The 21,039-nt window shown below is 48.4% G+C and overlaps 1 protein-coding gene across 6 annotated transcripts in view; it reads right to left on the bottom strand.

The window, feature by feature from the left end:
- The window catches only part of CPEB1 (cytoplasmic polyadenylation element binding protein 1), a 76,096-nt gene that overhangs the window by 14,456 nt on the left and 40,601 nt on the right, over nt 1-21,039 (bottom strand). For all 6 annotated transcript variants that reach the window (XM_067556012.1, XM_067556013.1, XM_067556014.1 and 3 more), the window contains 3 exons: nt 5,825-6,051; nt 950-1,199; nt 355-468 (listed from right to left, as the gene is read on the bottom strand). In XM_067556012.1, coding sequence (XP_067412113.1) covers nt 355-468; nt 950-1,199; nt 5,825-6,051 — 591 coding nt within the window. The remainder of the gene's footprint in view (nt 1-354; nt 469-949; nt 1,200-5,824; nt 6,052-21,039) is intronic.

Below are 21,039 nucleotides of genomic sequence, written 5' to 3'. Positions count from 1 at the left end.
CAGCCTCACCCAGCCCCTCAGTTTAAACATCCTGGGTCAGCAGGTCTCAGCCTGCAGCCCAATCAGCACACAGCTGTGGCCCATGTGACATCCTCAGGGCCATACAGGTAGGACTGGATGAGGCCCATATAATACATCTTGGGCTGCATAGGGTAAATAGGTTGAGAATCATTGTGCTGGATGCATGGAGCTGCCTGCCCCAGTGTAGGGTGGTGGAGGAAGACTGGCAACTGTGGGAAGGGGGTGTGGAGAGCTTTCCTAGCAGCAGAGCCCTTCCCGATGCAGTGTAGCAACAGCTTCAGGGACTGGCTCTTGTAGAGATCTGCAGCCCAGGAAGTGCCAGAGGCTACTTACCTTCTGTTATGTCCCATGGGACACCTCCCAGAAACACTTTGCAGGAGTAGACTGGGTTCTTGTAGTTCCGGGGAGGGAGCTGCCCACTCCAGGTGCAGGTTGCCTCGTTCACAGCTTAAACAGATGCAAAAGCAGCTTAATATAGGACCAGCTGGAGCCATTTCAAGCAATGGAGAAGTTTCTGCCCAGCTCCCCCATCTCAGGAGGCTACCACATTCACACATGGGTAAACCTTCTAGTCAAGAATCAGCATAACTTGTCCATACAAGGCTACTTTCCCGCCAGCCCCAGACCCGAGCTCTCTGGTGCTGGTGGCAGCAGATCCAGAACTGCTAAGAGCAGTATTCTCATATCCCAGCATCCCCCCCCCCAGCAAGGCCAGTCTCACCCCCCCCTGTAAGTAAGGGTCAGCAGCTAGCGTGCTCCATGAAGTCAAGTCCCCTGCTAACTTGGACTGTAATCTCCTTGGGGCAAGGACCAGCTCCTTCTTCTGTTTGTACAGCTCCTGGCACAGTGGGGCTATGGTCTGAGACTGGGGCCCAGGGGTGCTATAGTAATGCAAAGTAAATGACAAGAGACCCAAGCCTCAACTTACCCGCTGCTTGCCTATGAAGCCTAGCCTCTCTTTCAATGCTGAAAGGGTCCTCCGGCGAGTCCAGCAGGTCCCAGGAAGGCCACACAGATGCCCCAGGCCACCTTTTAGAGACACTGGCTGGGGAGGAAGTTACTGCAGTCAATGCAGCTTGATCTTGATCCAGTCGTGACCCCACACCCATCTTTAAGGAGTCCATTGAACCACCACCGAGGGGCAGGAAAGGCAGAGGTGGGGAGATCCGAAGGCTTGACTGCAAAAAATAAAGTGCTCTGTAACCCCAACCAAAGGGTTGTGTGTCTCAGATTTCACACAGGCCCCAACAGCCTGAACTCTACAGGGTTGCCTGCAGCTGTCGCTCCTCTAGCCAAAGTAGGATAAGTTCCTGGATATTTACACAAGCCAGAAAATGGGGTCCCTGGAGGTTTTATGTCTACTGCAGCGTAATCTCATGGTTACAAGGGACTCTCCTGTTTAACTTGAGACATCTGTGGAGGGAGGGAGGGAGATCCCTCGTTCTCCCACCTCAGGGCTGTCTTATCCATGGATGCTGGAGTCAGGGACTGTGTGCCCAACACCTAGCGCTCTGGCCTCTAGGCGTACCACCACGCAGCACAGGAAGTGGGAAGGCAATCAATGCAATACCTGGATAACCTAGCCTTACAGCTGACAGCAAGAGCTGGGAGGGGAGAATCGCTAGCAGTCAAATCTGTGCCTTGCCTGCCATGGGACAAAGTCACTCAAAGACGGCCAGCGCGTCTGTGCCGTAAAATCGGTTACTCATCTTCCGTAACGGTTGTTTGAGAGGTGTTGCTCATGTCCATTCCATGTAGGGGTGTGTGCGCCACATGCACTGGTGCCAGAGATTTTTCCTTCAGTGGTATCCGTAGGGCAGGCTCTAGCACTCTCTGCAGTGGCGGGCGTATGCACCGGTATAAGGGGTGCTGCCACTCCTTCCCCAACAAACAGGAGGGTGGATCGTGGAATGGACATGAGCAACACATCTTGAACAACAATTATGGAAGGTCAGGAGCTGTTCTTTCTTCGAGCACTTGCTCATGTCCACGCCATGCCAAGTGACTCACAAGCAGTGCCTCTGGAGGTGGGCCAGGATTCATGGACCTGCTGACTGCAGTACCGCTCTGCCAAAGCCTGCATCATCCTGGGCCTGTTGCATGATGGCATAGTGCACAAGAGGCACATCTCTGGATACCGGCAGGATTACTAGCTTAAACCCAGCCATCCTTTAACTCGCTTTAGTTAGCTGCTTCTCCCCCGGGCTAAGTGCTGTAGGGCATTAGTCTGACGACTGCCCCAAGAATGCCAATACTGGAAATGCGGTCCACCTTTTGATAGGATGAGGGGCTCCCTTCAGGTACCACATGGGACAAGCCCTTCCTGCCCTAGTACTAGTCTGTCACAGGCATGGTCCAGGTTCCAACACAGCATTTAGCACTCATCAGTGGAAGGTGAATCACTGTCTGTCAAAGACATTCAGCTGGCTGGAGGGTGGCAGGTATTTGAGCCAGATGGAACAAGACCAGAAGAGCACAATCCAGAGTCCTACTGATGCTAGGCTGCCTCTCAGTCCTCCTCATCTGGGCAAGCCAGGGCACAGCACGGATTCCAGACACCACTTCTCCAAAGACAGGTACTGTATGCAGCAGGTGACAGGGCTGCAGCCAGCACCTAGCATTTGATAGTCCATTAGAGGAATCATTTCTTCCCTGCATACATGGAGCTCTATGGAAGAAGGGCCCAGGAGAAGTCAGTTTCAGATTCCAGTACCATGGGGGAAACTGTCCCTCGATCTAGGAGGCCGAGCTCTAACATACCAGAGGGACAAACTCTTTTCAAGGCTAGTGTCTAAATTAAGCAAAGCAGATCATGCTGGGCTTGAGGTTTCTCAGTACACTCACGCTAGAATTAACGTTCTCACACTGCAAATCTCGCCCATAAGGAGTCAAAGTTCACTCCAAACGGGAAGGGGCAGAAAACTGAAATGTTCTCATCCCTTAAGCTAATTCTCTACAGATCAAATTTACAAATCTACAGGTTGTGCTAAAGCAGTAAGACCAGATAACGTGTAGAGATCCAAGTGTTCACAGTTTAAGGGATCACCAGATCTGGCCTGACCTTCTGTACATCACAGGCCCTCAACGTCACTCAGCAACCACATACTATACATTGATTTAATAGACGATATTACCTCACACGCCATGTTTCTAAAATTAAACCAAGATATTACAACCCACAGGAGACTAGACTATTATGTGCCAAAGGCAGAGAATAGGAGGGACCAAGATGCCGATGTCCCTGCAATGACAGGGAAACGATTGAGTTATACCCAAATAATCCTGGTAGGTGACCAGCACCCACACGCTGTAGAGGTAGGTGGAAAAACGCCAAGGTCCCTGCCATCAGATCCAGGGGAAAATTCCTTCCTGACCCCACATAGGGCCATCAGTTAGACCCTGAGGCTGCAAGGTCTTTCAAGGATGAAAGGCCATCTGTTCAGACTATCTCGAGTCCAGGGAAAGCTTGACTTTCTGAATTATCTAGTGTGGGTGGATTTGGCGCACTTTCCCTTTGTGGTTCAGGTGAGAAAGTCTTGGGCAGATACACAGTAGCCTGCAGGTCTTCTTTGGGTTTGGCTACAGGGATGCTTTAAACATCCTGTCTGAAAAAGCCAAACTTTAACAGAGGCTGCAAGGAAGCATCAATCCCAGGGATCTCTAGTGACACCTCAGAAGAGGACAGGATACGCAGATGACATGCTCTGCAGGCTACTGGAGCAGTAAGCCTGCTTGTGGCAGACAGTATGCAGAAAAGAGGTCTGAAAAGTGAGGTGGTTGAGAACTGCAAGCTGCAAACCAGAGCAATGGCACTGCATGGTGCTGACAGGCTTGGAAGAATTTCTACACCAAACCCAAAGTTATGAGTCTCAAAAGAGATGCCTGGAATCAGCCGAGAGTCCTCCAGAAGAACAAACGGATTTGGTATATAATAGACTAGAATGACGGTATCTGGCCATCCCTGGTCTGCTAGTTTAGAATCCAGAGCACCTGTGCAGATAGTTGTGAACCAAACAAGTGCATTAGGAGAACACTACAGCTACCCACATGTTAGTTGATAAATGTGGGCCCTAAACATCAGATGAGGAAGCAGTAGCCAGCTTCAAGTTGAACACATACCAAAATGTACAATTAGATGTCCCTACAATTCATGTATTCACTAGTCTGCTTCCTTCTGCAAAGCTCTTTTAGTGCCACAATCTTGGTTGTCACAGAGCACATAGGGGAGAGTGGAGATCAACATTTGGTTGTGGCCTCAGTGCCCAGTGTGGGTGGGATAGCAGGTAGGAGACAGTCTACCCCACATATCCTGTAACTAGCACACTAGGAAAGAATTTACATTTGAGGCCCTGCAAGTCAGGTGTACTGGAGAGTGGTAAAAGGATAAGCAGCAGAGACCATCTAGGTTGGCTGTAATGTGAAACCGTTACAGAACATGAAGCAAGACTGTCCCTTTTGCTTTAAGTGACAACTATACTGAGCCCTACGGAGCGTGACCAGCGCCTTGTCTACACTTGCCTTTTTCTGAACAATCTCCCACGGTTGCCAGCACCAGTTCAGTCCACAAGGAACTGCCATTGGCAAAGGTGAGAAGTGTCTGAAGATGCCTAGTTTAAGCTACTTGAGAACTACAACCCAGACTAATATTTTGTTCCTTCTGAAAACTAAAGACGTCTTCCCCAAGTTACTAGCACTACATATTAGTGAAAGTTAAAGACTAGGGTGAAAGGATCAGACCATTGTGCTAATTTTTCCTTAAATAATGGATGCTAAATGGGTAATTCTCTAGCGAAACTACTTTTTTTTGTCCTTGCTCTTCAGGGTACTTAGACCTCAAATTCAGTCACTTTATCAAAGTTTCAGGACAAACACTTGCCCTGTACTCCCCGTGCTAATTTTTATGGCTTCAGTCTCTCCTTGTGTAAAGAAGCTCAGTAAGACTCAGACAGCGAGAGTGAATGGACTAGAGGGGGGGGAAGTGAATTGACATAGGGTTGGAGGATGCCATCAGATGTTGAAAGCAAATAAACTGAATTCTCTGGTATTTCTCCTAGCTTGTCACTTAATGTAGTCTTGGATGGTCATTGTCTATGCTTGTTAAATACCCTTCAGAAACCTTGCCAGTGTCCTTTAAATCCGATCTGAATCTTAAATTGTATTAAACAGGATTTTAAAACTGAAGGCTAATAACACTTCCCCACAGTTTTCACCATTTCAAAGGAAAACCGTTTCTAAAATTTAACTGCAGTTAATTTTTGATCATACCTGCCATGTGCAAACACAAATTGCCCCACCCCTAGGAGTTATGAACTAAATAGTTAAAGGATGTAGGTAATTGGCCACATATAAATAGAGCAGTAAAAGTATTTTAGGATATAGACTATTTGCCAGTCCTATTGCCTCTGGCATAGTTGACTGGCGAGTTTCCTGTAGTAGTCTTAGAGGAAGGATTTGCAGCTCAAACACAGCAGCATAGAAAGTAAAACTGGCCTCAGCAAGCTGAGGGAAATGCAAGAAGCAAAATCTGGGAGGAGGGTGCAAGGTAAACACGTTTGCATTCCAAACCCTGGATGAAGACCGATCCAGAAGGGAAGCAACTCCTAGTTTCAGGCTAGGAACTACTGAGGGAACAATGGAGCAATTAATTCTTTTACTGTCTCAGGATGGAGCCATGGTGTTCTGCAGCACAATGCTGTTCTCCTGCAATAGCTCAAAGCCTACCTGTAAGGTGCCAAGAGTGGAGGGTTTGATCTAGGAAGGGCAACACAGACTTGGGAGGTTGGGTAAACAAGAATCTACTTACGATTAAGTCTGAGAGATGATCAGATCCCGAGCTGAATCCACTGGTGTCCGAGTCAGATGGGCTGCTGGAGCGGGAATCCAGGAGAGCACGACTGTCCAAGCGGGAGCTCCTCAGAGTCGGTGTGGGAAACTTCTCTCCCAAGTCCGAGCCAATTGGGTCCAGAGGCAGGAAGCCCAGAGGGGGCTTTCCCAGAACATTCCCGAGAGGACTACTGAGCATGCTCAGAACTGGAACAGAGAAACACCCCCCCCATCAGTATATTGGGCACATTTCCCCTTTCCCCACAAGTGTTCCTGAAATACTCTGGCATCAGTCAGAACTAGGAGCTGGCTTGGTCTGCTGTACGGTTTGCTGGGCAGAAATTAGACACGTGCTTTCTGCAATCTCCTTTGACAAGGCTACTCCAGGAAGCTGGTGGGCTCCTGAAAAAATGGCTGGCCTGCTCTGAAACAGATGCAACGGCAATCATTGTTAACGTGCACCCCATTCAGAGTCGCAGCGCCAGCCTGGATCGGCAGACAGACTTAATACTGTGCCTTGTCAGTTACCCTCCCGGCTAGAAGAGAGCAGGGGAATCAAGTGCCAATGCCCCATTAGCACCAGGCACAGAACTGTGCTTATGTAACCAGTTTGACTCACCCACTCTGATATGTTCAGATATGTTGCACAAGTGCATGCTGCGAAAGTCTGGGCAGCTCTCCCTTAGTGTCTCAGCAAGGAATCAAGTACTCCTAGAGCGTGCACACTGCACAGCGGCACTGCACTCTGGGACATCCCACTGCACAGAGCTGGGCAGAACGAGGACTGGCGATAGCAGGTAGAGAAGCGGCCCCGCACACTGTGGAAGTGGCACTCAGCCAGTTACAGCTAGACAGGCACCTGTAGCTGCCATGGCTACCAAGCAAGCACTACCACAGCGTGTTGCTCTATACCTCCACAGGACCTTGCCCAGAAGCCAGCCAATAGACTCAAGCACACACCACCTTCCGAAGCTGTAAAGGAATGGCCCATCACCTTTGCTTTTCCATCTCTGGAGGCAAGACTCCATTTTGCATGCAATATCACCCCTAACAGCAGTACGCTGCAGGAGGGCTGTGGGGTACTCCCTCCCCCATGCTGTATCAGACTGCACCGCTGCAATGTAAACACCAAGCCTCACCAGAAGGCCTACATCAGCAGCCTGCTGCAACTGCCATCAACACCCTGACCCAGAATCCACACATGGGCTTCAGCCTGGGACATCTGTCCCCTCAAGAGACTAGACGTCCTTCGGCCAAGCATGTGACCAGCCCCAGTCCATTACCGCTATGGCGAGGCTCTGTAGAGCCATCTCCCTGAAGAGGCTGATAGTTGCCCAGACTGTGCAGGGGGACAGATCCACAGCAGGACCTGGTGTTTTAGAAGAGACAACGTACAGCTATTTTGAAGTCTCCGATGCCTAGTTCGTCCTGAGGAGGAGCAGGCTTTCAGAAAGGCTGCCTTCAACAGCTCAACATTTGCCAAGTGGCAGTCACCCCACCCCTTCCTTAGGCTAGGAGTAGGATCGAGAGGTGTTACCAAAAACATTAGCCAGCATGTTCTATAGTTCTAGGGTAGACCCAACAATCTAGCCTTCCTTATGCTAGAGTCTGAGCACGGTGGCTAACATTCCAGCACCTACCTTTAAATCCAAGTCAAGACACAGCCAGAGGTGTCTCCTTACAAGTAGGAAACGTACATAAATTCTACATGTCTGCACTGTGCAGCACCTACTTGCAGCTTACACTAAGCGGCGAGAGACTGCTAGAAGCTAGATGATTGAGAGGCATTCTGGCTATTTAAGACAGAAATCTTAGTGGCGTGCTGGAGTATTCCAACAGTTACTCACGCCCACCCACCCAGCACTGAGAAATCTGGGTTGCGCGGTCACAGAGCAAGCACCAGGCAGAGGTTCAGAGCAGGATTCCTTCCAGCCTGTGTCTTTCCAGGCGGCTGTACCCCTTTCAAAAGTCTGAAGCCTAAGCCCCACCATCCAAGTAACTCAACTGTACAGGGCCCTCCATGCTGCCCCTTAACACCAACCCTGCATTAGAGGAGTTGATGTACCCCCAGGAGACCTGTGTGCGCCCCTGGTTGAGAACCACTGCCCTAAGACAAGAACCTGCCAGTCTGCAGCACTGGTTTCTCAGGATGCCGGGGCCAGTTAACTTGCTTTTAGAGTATAAACAAGAGTTTCGTAATTTTTGCTACTCCACTTTAATCCCCCTTCAGCTCCCCAGGGCTGAGACCTGCCCATACACTATGGCCTTGTCTCGACCAGGACTTTCCTCCCTGGCAAACACCAGTGCAGCTCTAGCAGTGGTAACAGCAGGAGTGCTAGCACAGACCAGGTGCATGCCACCAGCCCGAGCAGCTCCAGGAAGCTGCACTTATGCTAGTGCTGCCTATTAGTACCACCTGTGGTGCTGAACTGGCAGCAGCAAGCATGAAGGAAAAGCTAGTGTCAACAGCTTAAGGGATGGGGAGACGGGGTCCCCTCTTCAGAATAAAGATTTGTTGGACAGAATGTCTCCCAACCCATGCACGCTACAGCAAAATCAGGCTTTCAGGCTGCTCTGAAGGCACGTGGCACATTTCAAAGCAACACAGCTAGCCTGCTGTTCAAGGAAGACAGCTGAATTTGTTAGACTAAAAAGGAATCTGATGAGTCATTGAACATTACAAGCTCTGCTGCAGAGCAGCTGATCCTGGCACCTAAGACTCAGAGCTGCCAAATACACCATGGCTGACCTCTCCTTGACACTTACGCAAGGCTAAGGTAGGAAGTTTTGCTACTTGTGGGCCTTATGTAAATCCCACAGACAGCCTTATCCCAGCTGCACACAACCCTACCAAGGCATGAACAGAGCTGCTCTACATCTAGTGCTCTGGCTACCAGGCCATCTCTGGAGCTGCAGAACCAGCGTGACAGCAGAGTTGAATCAAATCACAAGTTAAAGGACTAGGATACATGGAAGACTGGCAGAGCCCTGCGATGGGGGTGGGGAAGGGATACTAGTTACTTGCCTCATTTGTTTGTGGACTGCTTCATGAGCTCTGTAGTATGCTGAGCCTGCCTATAACTGCTCCCCAGCTGGACACATTAAGAAGCTGGTGCCTAGTGGCCGTCGCATGTTAGCAAGGTCTGTACATTCACCTTGAGTGTTTCAAGCCACACTAATATTCCAGAGAGGGGGGGCGGCGGCGGCAGCAGCGTGTTTGAGAATATTTTCCTTTACGGCACTGTTAAGTAATTAAGTGGAAGCCTTTGAGTTAAAAACTAAGGGCCCAATCCTGCAAACTCGTTATGAGCATTGTTCCAAGATCAGTGGGACCTAAGCACTAAACTAGTAGTAAGTTTGCAGGATCAGGCCCTAGGTTTTAAGCCATGCATGAAGCTATTCAGTCTAAAGGTTTCCTGTTTGCCTGAGGTTTACCTGAATGGTAGTCCTGCACTCCTGGCTCTGGGGCAATGCAGGGGACACCTGTAACAGCTGCCATCACCCCCGAGCACTCCCAAGATTGCTTAAGGTGCAACCTGCACTGTACATGGGGCCTCAATGAAGTCAACTCTGGTGGCCTGGCCTGCTGTCAGCCTGGCTCCATGATCCTAGATTTGATGGAGCTCAGCGTTTCAAGAGACGAATCTCGCTATCCTGTGATTCAGAACTCCATGGGATCCAGTGAGCCTTTGACACACTGCTACACTATCACCAACACTAGAGACTCCGCAGCAGTGACTCCCACAGCAGACCTGCAGTGCTCCCTGGGAAGGGTTTGTAACTGGACCAAAGCGGTGAGTTTTAAACCAGGGATCAAATCCAGGATCTTGCCCACTTTATGAGTTTCTGTAGGATCTTTGAGCATTGACAGCCGCCCCATTTGCCTTCAAGGGCAAGCTGCAAAGGAGGGCTCCTTTGCACCCATGCTCTGCCTCCACCCAGTACATTCCCCTAGCTAGCGAGCAGGAACAGGGTTGAAGACTGTCTCACCTGTTCTCAGAGGCAGACGAGCAGGGGAGGAGAAAAGCTGCCAGCTGCTTAGGTAGGAGCTTAGCATTTGGTCACCATCTCAAGCTTAGCAACAATGATCAGTTTGCATTTGTTGAAGAGACCCTTCAAAGACAGCCTCGGAAACATTACTAATTAACATGAGAGACTAGATCTTGTTTCGCAAGCAGATCACATCTGTTTCCAAGCTGGGAGCAGTGTGTAAGGAGACCCCATGGGCTGAACCTGCAGGACAGGAGGATCTCACAGGAAGCAGGCATGCCTGGAGTGCACAAGACAGCTTTCAATGAGTGAAAGCAACACCAAGCCAAAAGGTCTCTAAGCGGAGTTATTCACCTGAAATTTTCTGACAACCTCTCAGTCACACAGTAGTATCTCCATTAGGAATGTACAGTAAAATCTGTCAAAAACCTGACTGCTTTCTTCCCCTATTAGTTGTGTACTTTTATTCCTTGGAAAGCTTTCAGCAGCCTAGGATGGATGTCAAAGGCTAGCTTTCCACTGTCAGAAGCGCACACTTTGTCTACTATTTCCTTCCAAGACTACAGACAGCTGAAGAATGAACAGGAATGCAGATGCCATGTACCTGTAACCTTTTAGGAGGGGGGAGTAATTAATTTAAGTAACAAAACTATGTGGACTAACATACATTGGAGAACTCTTGGAAGAGGTGGCCTCCGTGAGAGATTTATCCCTAACAATGTCAGGGTGATCCATTTACAGATCCTCCCGTAGACACAGGGGCAGAGCCCACGTGCTGATATTCCGAGCTAGTAGAAGACTACTTCTGGACCAGTTTTCAAGCCTTCAACTCACCATATAGCAGCAAGAAGGCACAAGCCAATTCTCCTTGGCAGAGGAGAGCAAGAGAAGAGTAACCATCAGGTCACAGCTGCAATTTCACAACGAACAGAAGTCTCTCACTAACTTAAAACAAGACAAGGTTTGAAGTTTAGGAGTTTTACGGGACAGCCCTTCCATATGAGCCGGTGGGGAACTCCTCCAGGCTGCGTGTACTCTGCAACAGCCTGGTCCCTGGAACAGAGTGATGGTCTAGAACCAGCTTCCTCCATCTCACTCTTCTTGGTGGCCCTGTGCCCTGACAAAGCGTTCATTACAGGAGTGTATCCTTTATGTCGGCAAGGGAACGTCCGTCAAACACCAACAGGCTATGCTAAGGCATCACACCCAGGCTAACGGGGAATACAGAGCTATGCTGGTAGAGACTGCTTCTGTAATGGAAGAAGCCAGAAGTGGTTATGAAGGGTGGCTATGAACTCTTAGGCCTACTCCATATTGTGGATCTGACCCAAGTTTAGATGTTGGCAATCAGACATTGCAAACCCCTAGCATAAACCAGTACAGGTGGTTTGCACCTGATTTAAAGCAAGCGTTACTGCATTAGTGCAAGTTGCAGATTATAGCTGTTTATCCTATCTATGCTGTTTCAGCTACACCAGCAGCTGGTGGCTGGAATTCCCCCTGTAGACAGCCTTTCAACTGCTTTCCTATTTCACCCTTTGTTTAAGTCTGTAATATGAGATTTTCAAAGTTTGCTTGGCACATCCAAGTTTATAAAGGAAGGAAAATAGCTGGACTGTACGTTAGCCTGAAGCAGGAGAACTCAGCTTTTCACTATAGAATTTGTTGGTGTTACCAAGCCTGTCTATTACGAGCAATGGCACAATTAAAGGAAGGGCCACTGAGTTGATCATTGTGTAAGCTCAGGAAAGGTACCTGGAGTAGATACATAAGCCACCTCACTACGAAAGTCACAATACTCATATGGGACTTCACTTCCAAGCAGCAAAGCTGCTTCTATTCCCACAATGAGAATACTGGAGACAAACTCTGAAGAAAAGGGGTTATCTAGTTTAGTTAATTTGGGGAAATATTGGTGATGAGAAACTTGCTTTTCCAAAACTGTGCTTTAGGTGAATATTTTTAAAGTTTGGTCTCGCTTTACTGTTTATGGAAAACATCTGTCCAAAGGAACATCTGTTGACCAGCTGACAGAGGAATCAGCAAGTTTCTTCTTTGAAGTTGTATGGAAGACCTCAGTAAAGATTAGATTCAGAAAAGAAACAGCTGTATACTAAAGATGCAAAGGATTCAAGTTTGGAGACCCAGAAGCTTCTGCTCTGTCCAACCCCCAAAGATCATTGGATCCTCAACTAGTAAATGGTGGCTAGTTAGTGTTGGCCAAGAGGTGTACCACCTGCACTTTATGTTCAGCCTCCTTAGAAGTTGAGGCACAGGCAACCCATGGATTAATGCACGTGACACGCACACCCCCAGGGGAAAGGAGACATGCCTGGAACTTCTTGGACAGTGAGCACGCTCAGAACCTTAGCAAGCCAGAGTCAGATACGTGAGGCGTGCCAGTGACCAGGCAGACCTATTGCTGGCAGTGTACATGCACTCACTTCGTACACATGGCTGTGGCACGGAGCAGCTGGTGTGCAGACACTTGTTTTGAGTCAGGCTCTGAATGAGTCTTTGATCCTTTCTGAAAGAGGCTTCCAGCAGCCAGAGACACTGGGGCTTGTACTTACAAGTCAGCGAAGCTCAGACAAGTATTTGAACAATCACGGTTTGCTGGCCACCCACTACCATCTAGATTAGATACAAAAGGACGTTTTAGTCTCCAGATAGAGGAGCAGACCCGAAAGATGTGCTGAACAATTAGTGCACAGAGCAGATTGCCAGAGGCTTTCCATCCCCCACCAAGACCAACAGCCAGCTAAGATCGGATCTTAGAGCACCTTGTTCAGTTCAGCAAGGAGACAGCGGACCCAATGGTGCCCCTCAAGAGTTAGAAGTGGGAAGATTTCCCAGTTCTTATGGAAACAGGTATCCTCATAGCCTTTCCACTTCTAAGTGTCCAGGGCATATTGAAAGGAACGAGATGCACCACTGAGATTTGCCATGCCCATTTAAAAAGAGATGCATTCCCCCTGCTTACTGCAGCAGAGACGCTGAACCCGCACCGGCCTGATGGCAGAGCTATGGACGCACAGGCAGACGTTCTAACACAGTAAGGTGCCATGTACATGCTAATCTGAGCTCTACTCAGAAGAGGGATGGTGAGGAGTCAGTGTACCAAGTAGAGAGGGACATAAGATGGCTCATACAAAGGTGCAACGTTGCTGCCACAGACGTGGCATTTAGTGCCATGCTGTCTCAGAACTATGCCTGCTACTCCCTGGAACTGCACTACAACGGTCCAGGAATTTACCTAACTGATGCAAGGGAAGCCAAGAGTCAGTTGCATGTGTTTTGCGGAGAGAAAGAGGGATGCAATGTGTCTGGGACCCTGAACACAGTGCAGTCTCTCTTTAGTGGGTGCAAGTTGTGGGAACAAGCTTACAGAGAAAAAACCAAGTGTCCTGAATAGCCTACTCCAGTTCCAGAGAAAAAGGTAGTCTGCAGTTTTCACCACTAGGCCAGGCTCTTTACTACTGGCGAGTGGGAGCAGCTTGTATGTTTATAGGTCAGCCACAAGAGGGACGATTCCTTTCACTATTTAAAATTATGGAGAGGTGGCATGAGTGGGAGTGTCTGCAAGCTAAATGGCATCCAATCCATGCCATAATCCCAGGCCCTGAAAGCACAGCTAGCTAGCATCACCAAGATCTGCTCCACCAGGTAGAACCAGAGGGAAGGACGGGAACTCAGTGGGACACCTACAATTCTACCTCCAATTTCCCTGCAGAAGAGACATCAATGCTCAAGCTCTCTTAAAATTTAACTGCACTAATACTGTTAGCACATGAATTGGCAGCCTCTGCAGCTGTGGATTATTCCAGCTACCCGCCGGGAGACTATTACTTTTCACAGCCATGGCAAGCTCATGCCCATTATTTCCAGTGGGAAAGCACTTGGATTTAAACATTGGTTTTACTTACTATGCAAAGTTCTCTGGTAATAGCCACATACCCCTGCCCATGTACCCTGACATTTTAGACTGTCTTGACAGGTGGAGTTTTGCACAATGCTGAGCACACAGTTAGCATTTTGTGAGGCAGGAGGTGCCCTGGATTTGTAGATATTTGTCTGAATTGTTTTGGGCCCTCTGCTTTGCTTTCTTCCTTGCCAGTAAGACAAGCCCTACAATCTGAATGGGGATAAACCCGAAAGCCTATTGCCAGGGTTTTATAATGAAAAAAGTTGTAATAGGAACATCCACCCCATTGGATAGTGGATGTGGATCCAGCCAATGGGTTGGATGTTCCTTTTTGAACTGAGGAGCAAAGTGTCAGGTGCCCACCTGCACGCTTGCTCAGAACAGCAGGCTGCATGAGCCAACAGTTACAGTACAGAACGAGTCAGGACTCCTGGGTTCCATTCCTGGCTCTAGCACCCACACAGACCATGGCGAGTCATTTCACTTGTGGGCCTCAGCTCCCATTTTTCAAGTGGGGCTTGCATTCTTTCCTTGCGTGTTAAGAGGCTTAATTCAGTGTTTGGAAGCACTGAGATCCTTGTGTAGACAGCATGGAAGGAATTCAGGAGAAGAGCTCCAGAAGTGGGTGGGGTGTTGACAGGCAAGTCTGAATACTTGGGTCACGGCATGAGTTGAGCCAAGCAAGCTGTCTAGATGTTGTGGGTAGGGAGGGAAGAGATGATCAGGCTTCAAGACTAGCCAGAATAGAGTTTATAAAAAAGATTCTGCAGGGAGTTCTGATGTCTTCATGCCAGCATACGCAAAAGTGGGTAACTGCAGACTGCATGCACAACTGCAGGGGGATTGGATTTTTTTTTTTTTTAAAGAAAGAGCGGGACATAAATATGCAGCATGGTATGATGTCCACTGTGCATTAGCGTCAGTTGCAGCAGCCAAGATTTAAAAGCAGAACTGTCAGGTCAAATTTGGTACATTTGCCGTTTTGCAAAACCCAGGAACGCACATTTCTGTATTTAAGTATCCATTAAACTTTCCCTCACAAGTGTCTGCTGCAATGCTCAGGGTGCGAACTAGAAACTGCGATAACGTATGTGAGAACAGTGGGAAGCAGACTCGTTTTCACTATGCAGCCTACACGAGTGCTTAGAACCTCTTGATTTAAAATTCTCTACAATGCAGGACAGTCTGAAAACGTGGTTTGCTTATTCATGTATTTTTAAGCTAGACACACGACTGCAAGAAAAAGCAGCTTAAATGCAACTAAAACAAGTATCAGAATTCTAGATTTAAAAACAGGCTCGTAGAATATTGCCAATCTGGCTGAAGCCTGCTTGCAACTGATCTGAGCCTGGCACCAGAACCTGGTTCCACAGACATCAAACCAAACAAGCTTCCAGTGCAAGAGAAGAGTGCTCAGGTTGAAGATCCCAGCCGGTTTCTTCTCACTTAGAGAATCCTGCCCTAAGCACATGTATCTTAGCCCAGGAGTCAGAGCCAGACACTAAGTGATAAATGGCCAGCCACCTCCACTCCCACCCCTGCAGTGACTTACGATTGTTTGCTGTATGATTTAGGGTATTCTCCTCTCACCTTTGCGTTCCACTGCACCCTTTTCTCTTTACAGTGCCAGAGCATTTCAGCAGGAGGGAGGCTGTGGAGCCCTTCGGCACTAAACGGATGACTGCTGCTATGCCTGGGCAGCCTCTGGAGCTGGCAGCAGCGCAGCCCATCACCTGTGAGTCAGCTGTTTTGTCAGTCACTTACAGGCCCAGCCACATGCAGAATACAATGGAGGCTGGGGACTCAGTTACAAGTGAAGATCTGCACCAGACAAGACCAAGCTGTGTTCTAACCAGCTCCTCTAGCCAAGCTCAGGTCCACTCAGATAGGCTGATACAGAGCACTAATCCAATCACTTGGTTAGCTGGGACATGCCCTGAACCCATCTCCACACCAGACTAACAGAGCATCCCAAGAGCATTCGTGGCTACTCCCAGCATCTCAGCTGTTCTGAAAGTGCTTTTGTCACAGCACAGACCCAGGAAGACTGTGCGTCTTTCCCACTGACTGTGCATTGGGGAGCTCAGAAATAGCCCTTGCAGCCTCCCTAGACAGAACTCCCTTCCATCTGTCCCTGGTTCTGTGCAGAGCCTCCCTCACTCCCATAATATCTGGTGAGATTTCGTAAGCCTGTGTCCAGCCTGAGGTCAGGCAGGTACAACACCCCAACTGCAGCCCTTCTGGAGCCTCCCCTTCCACAAAGCATGCAATTAACCCCTCTGCAACAGTGTTGTAAAGACAAGCTGCATCCTGGTCGATCTGACAGGGCAGCCAGGTGTGCAGCCTGTAAAAGGAGCCAGTGATGGGGGTCTCAGCTATCTGAACAGACCAGCCATGACTGACGACCCTTCTGCAGCAATGCATGGGCATCATCCCCACCAACTGGCTTTAGCCCCCACTGGCACGGCTCTGTCATTCCGCAGCACCATGCGCATACAGCCACTTACACCAGCTGAACAGCAGGCTACTATGGCCAGCTGCAATGCAGCAGAATGGCAAGGAACTGATATCTGCTGCAGCAGTCTGAACCCAACAATCCTATTTAAGTCATGGGTAGCGGAAGAAGGGGTAACAGCTTTACTTCAGCCTTCTGCTGATCCAACAGAGACCTCTGGCTTCTGGTAACAGTAGTTCGGTACAGATCCCAAAGGAGATCTGTTTGGGTTCACAATGAAGGCCTGAGAGGCCAGGTAGAGCCAGCAAGAAAGGGCTTCTGCTCCAGGTCTACCATGTCGCTAGTGACCGAACGGCACACATGGGCTTTTACCTTTGCTTGCTTCAGTTACCAGGGGTAATGCATCAAGATTGGATGGTTTCCCACCGAGGTCTGCGCTAGAATTATTTCAGGGAAGTTTCCTGCCCTGTGCTGTACAGGGCAGAGCTGAACAGTGGCCCCTCCTGGCCCTTGAATCTATGCACGTGTACATCCACCTCATGTGTGCTTGCGACAAGTGTGCAGTGGTGTGGTACCACAGTGTGCCAGGACTGGAGTAACCCCTTGGCTTCTCCCCTGCCAAGTGGGAGAGGTTTGAATGAGGCCATGCAAGTCTCCGACCCCAGTACAGAAGCATGTGGGGTGGAGAAGCTGTGTGTCAAGACAAGCTGTGACTCCAATGCTGGCATCGCAGAGCAGGCAGGTCTGTATGCAATGAGTAGGCCAGTGCTGTTCAGAGCTACCTGAGCAGACTAAGTGCAGAGGTTCCCCTCCACTAGGTTACAGGCTGATTCAACCTCAGTTGATCTGAGATGCTCAGTGTCAACCTACACCCCCCTAAAGCTGCACCAGTGCCTGAACTTGGCTGTGTCACTGCTCCCAAAATCACAATGGGCCTCAGATCCTGCCATCAACAGATGCATTTACAATGGACTTTGTTGCTGCGTACGCATGCGAGTAGCAGTCAATGGTGAATCATTAGCATGCACCAGGACAAGGGAGGGCGCAGGCATTCATACCATCACTGTCATTTTGCTCCGAGCTGGGTGAGGCAGTGATAAAGGTGTCTGCCTTCTCTGCACTAGTACATGGGCCATTACCACCTCCAAAGGGAGCTGCATGGGTACAGAGCAATGGCAGGTTAAACACAAAGAAGGACTGCACCCTACCAGGACTGCTCTAAGACAGACCCAATGCAATGGGATTTCCTAGCCACATCAGACACAATTAAGACAAAAGCTCTTGAAGGAGGGTTCTCTGTGCTTCCACAAACTGCTACCTACCACACAAGATCCAACACCAACTGACATCTCACCTGAACGGAAATCCAACCAGCAGATCTCATGCATCACAGTGATGCTCGCTCAAGCACTTGCGTATTTTTCTGCAATATGTAACTGGTTACAGCAATGCCAGTCAGTCACATGATGTCTCAAAAGAGAAGGCTGTTAAGATTGCGGGTTTTAGGCATAGCAGGACAGAGTCTGTTTCCATTACAAGCCACCGACAAGGCCACCACTGAAAGTTTTAGCATGGGTATGCATATTACAGACATGATTTGGTTCTGTAAGAATCCAAGATGGCTGCCACATGAGGCCAGTCAGCAGCCACCAGGCAGAGTATTTTGTTCTACCAATATACTAGTTGGCTCCCTCTGAAGTGAATTTGAGCAGCCGTCGCTGGACAATAGCTGAACATGTTCAATGGATCATTTGTTTAACAATGAGTCATTAGATATTTGACAAACTTGCAATGTTTTAGAGCAGCGCTAGTGCAGGTGATACAGGCAGGATGGGGCAAGTGCAGCTGCTATGGGGTTCTGTGCAGCCAGGGGGAAGATGTGGATTCCAACGGTCTCAGAACTAAGGCATTCCAGTGCTACTACAGCTCCACTCCCTGTGCGTGCAGCAAAGCCACTCCGTGGGGCTAACTTACGCAGCAGCGTAAACACAGTTTAGCACGATGCAGCATTTCTCTAGTAGAGGTCTGCACTGGTGTAACTACATCTATGTAAATGTGGCCTCCATCTAGAATTTGAAGGAGGTAGCTGCTGGGCTAAAAAGGATGGAGGGAAGGCAGGTAAGACCACCTGCAGGCAAGCATCATGAGAGATTTAGACTTCGGTCAAGATCTGTAGGAACTAAGCAGCAGGAAGAGAACAAAGTGTATGTCCTTCCATGTTTAAGGTGGCTAAGAATTTCTCTCCTTCCCCCAAGGTTACTGGCATGATCTGTCTGTCTGTCTCCCTTTCACTAAAACCCAGATAAATGTTCATTTAGGATACTATGGTGACAAGCACTGGAGAATCTAGACAGGCCAGAGATCTTTCCAAATCAGGAAAAGCCAAGAGCGCTTATTCTAGTATGACAGCAGATAAAGTTTTATGTTGACAAATGCATGGTAATGCATATCAAAAGTTCCCAACGAGTGCTACACATTGCTCCTTTCTGGATTAGCTGTACCTACTTGGGAAAGGCCTGGGTGTTGGTGTCAACAGCTCATTGAAGCTTAACAAGTAGCAGCTGTTGAGAGCAAAATGTGTAAGAAGAGGGATGGAGAATACTGGAAATATGTCATTGTATCAGCTGGTGGTAGGCCCTTGTTTTGGATACAGAGTTCAACTTTTGCCACCCATGTCTCAAGAAGGTACAGCAGTAAGAAATTTGATATCCTATAGATTTCTCTGCTTACTCAGATTCAACCACAAAGCCAAGATGAAACCCATCATTAGGAATAGAGCCACCACAAGGCAGAAGGCTTAGCTCTTCCACGAAGACCAACAGTTGCTTCTTAAACTAGAGAAAGGGTTTCTAATAGCATTAAGTTACCCTCCTCTGAAGGAGCGCACACATCTATAGCACCTAGAACAATGGTCACCGGACTGACCTTACACATTCAGTTAGTAGATGGGTCAAACTGGTGAGCTTGGATACTGGACAGGACCAGGTATCCAACTTCTGATCCATGCTTAGCCATCTCTACTGTCGGGATAACACCCTCCCAGGGGTGTTTGGCAGTTTGCTTTAGTGGATTTCCAGAGCACCACAATATGCAGTACCCTGGCCACCAGAGGCAGGTCTGCCACGGCCTGTACATCTAGGCTTCAATTCAGGAAGCATCCTTATTAAGAAAGCATGTAAGCATATGCTTCAGCAACCTTTCTGCACCGAGGCTGGAGCTAGTAGGGTCTGACAACGGTACAAGTTGAAGACCAATTTGCTGCTTTGCAGATCTCTTCTGATGCAAAATGTTTCAGTTTAGGAAGTAAATCATGACCTGGTGAGATAGGGTTTTATTTGTGTCCTGTAACAGTTTGAGTTTTGTCTTGTATGCCTCCAGTGCAGAGCAGAGGGGAAGCCCAGGTGTGTGAGTGGCAAACCCTGATGGGAGAGAAGATGGGTCCAGAGGCTGGGAATGAGAACCAGAGCCATAGGGGGGGCTTCCACACGGGGAGAGATTAATGGGACAGGCCCTGTTTCTCCTCTGAAGAGACATGACAAGCATTAGGGAAGGTAGCTGGGCACTGGTTCTTACCAGGGGACAGCCAATGAAACAAAGCAACGTGTGTGAAACTGATCAAAGGCAACTATGCAGTCAACCTATGGAATGCAGTGCCACTAGAAGAAGCCAAGCGTTTAGCAGGATTAAAAATCCGATATATGGATAACATCTAGTTACACAAACTAGACTAAAATGAGAGAAGACAGACACTATGATACAGGCCATATGCAACCAATGCCAGAGTTGCAGAACATTTCCTCATGGGCTAGTCACTATTTGGCCATATGGAGTCCCGTTTTAGAGCTAGAGATCAGATACTAGGCTAGATGGGCCATTGGTTTGATCCACTATGGCAACGTTGGCATTCAAACTCATGCCACACACTGAACTAACAGCATACAGGCCTAATACCCATTCAGCATAAGCAGACAAACTGAGCACACGGTAAGCCTTATGTTAGAGCCCTGCAGCAGGACCGGGACCCTGCGACACCTGCTTCCATAATAGCAGGAATGGGTCAAAATGTACTTTGCAGAGGGAGGGCTGGGGGGGGGGGCAAAGAACAGACTGGTGATCTGCAGGAAAACAATCTCTGCCTAATAGAATTTCAACAATGTAAAGAAAGTGTTTTTTTAAATAAAGGTTTTAATACTTAAATTTAAGCAAGGGATAGAAAGATTTGATGTCTATAACTGGAGTTAAAGCTTTGTTTTACATGGTTTAAACATTTGTTTTACTCTTAGTGGTAAAAACTGTTTGAATTCTGTGTTTGTATATTTATTTTAACTGACCATGGGTTTTGGTCTTAAGTAGCATGGGAGAATCTGTCTCTTGTGGGATCTAAAGTTTTTATGGGCAGGAACAGGTTTAAAAAAAATAGTCCCACACAGGGCTCTGCCTCACATATCTGCTTGTGTGCTGCTGTCAGTTATGCAGGCACACAAACTAAACCAGCACTTCCAGGACAATAGAGGCAGAGGTGTGCCCTTTTCACCTATCCCAAGGAAAAAATGGGTGCCCTGGACACTATGAACACTGCATATTTCCTGGTTTTGAATTGGGAAGGGAATACTGCATTACAGGAGATGCTCCATCTGGAAGCATCCAAGGTCCGTGTTTATTTCCTGCAGCATCCCTTCCCTGTGTCACATGAGGAAAGGTTTCTGAGATTTAATTCAATACTCCTAGTGTGACAGACAGTTTTAGTGGCAGCAGTGGGTTTAGTATTCTTTTCCTGCCACAAGACAGCAGTTAAATCCTATAGCCAACAGATCAGCAATTTTGG

Source organism: Emydura macquarii, unplaced genomic scaffold (assembly GCF_026122565.2).
Source record: "Emydura macquarii macquarii isolate MOO-44397 ecotype Brisbane River unplaced genomic scaffold, CSIRO-AGI_Emac_v2 contig_1644, whole genome shotgun sequence".
Lineage (NCBI taxonomy): Eukaryota > Metazoa > Chordata > Testudines > Chelidae > Emydura > Emydura macquarii.
Note: the sequence above shows the minus strand (reverse complement) of the source record. Positions and strands in the feature narration are given on the sequence as shown.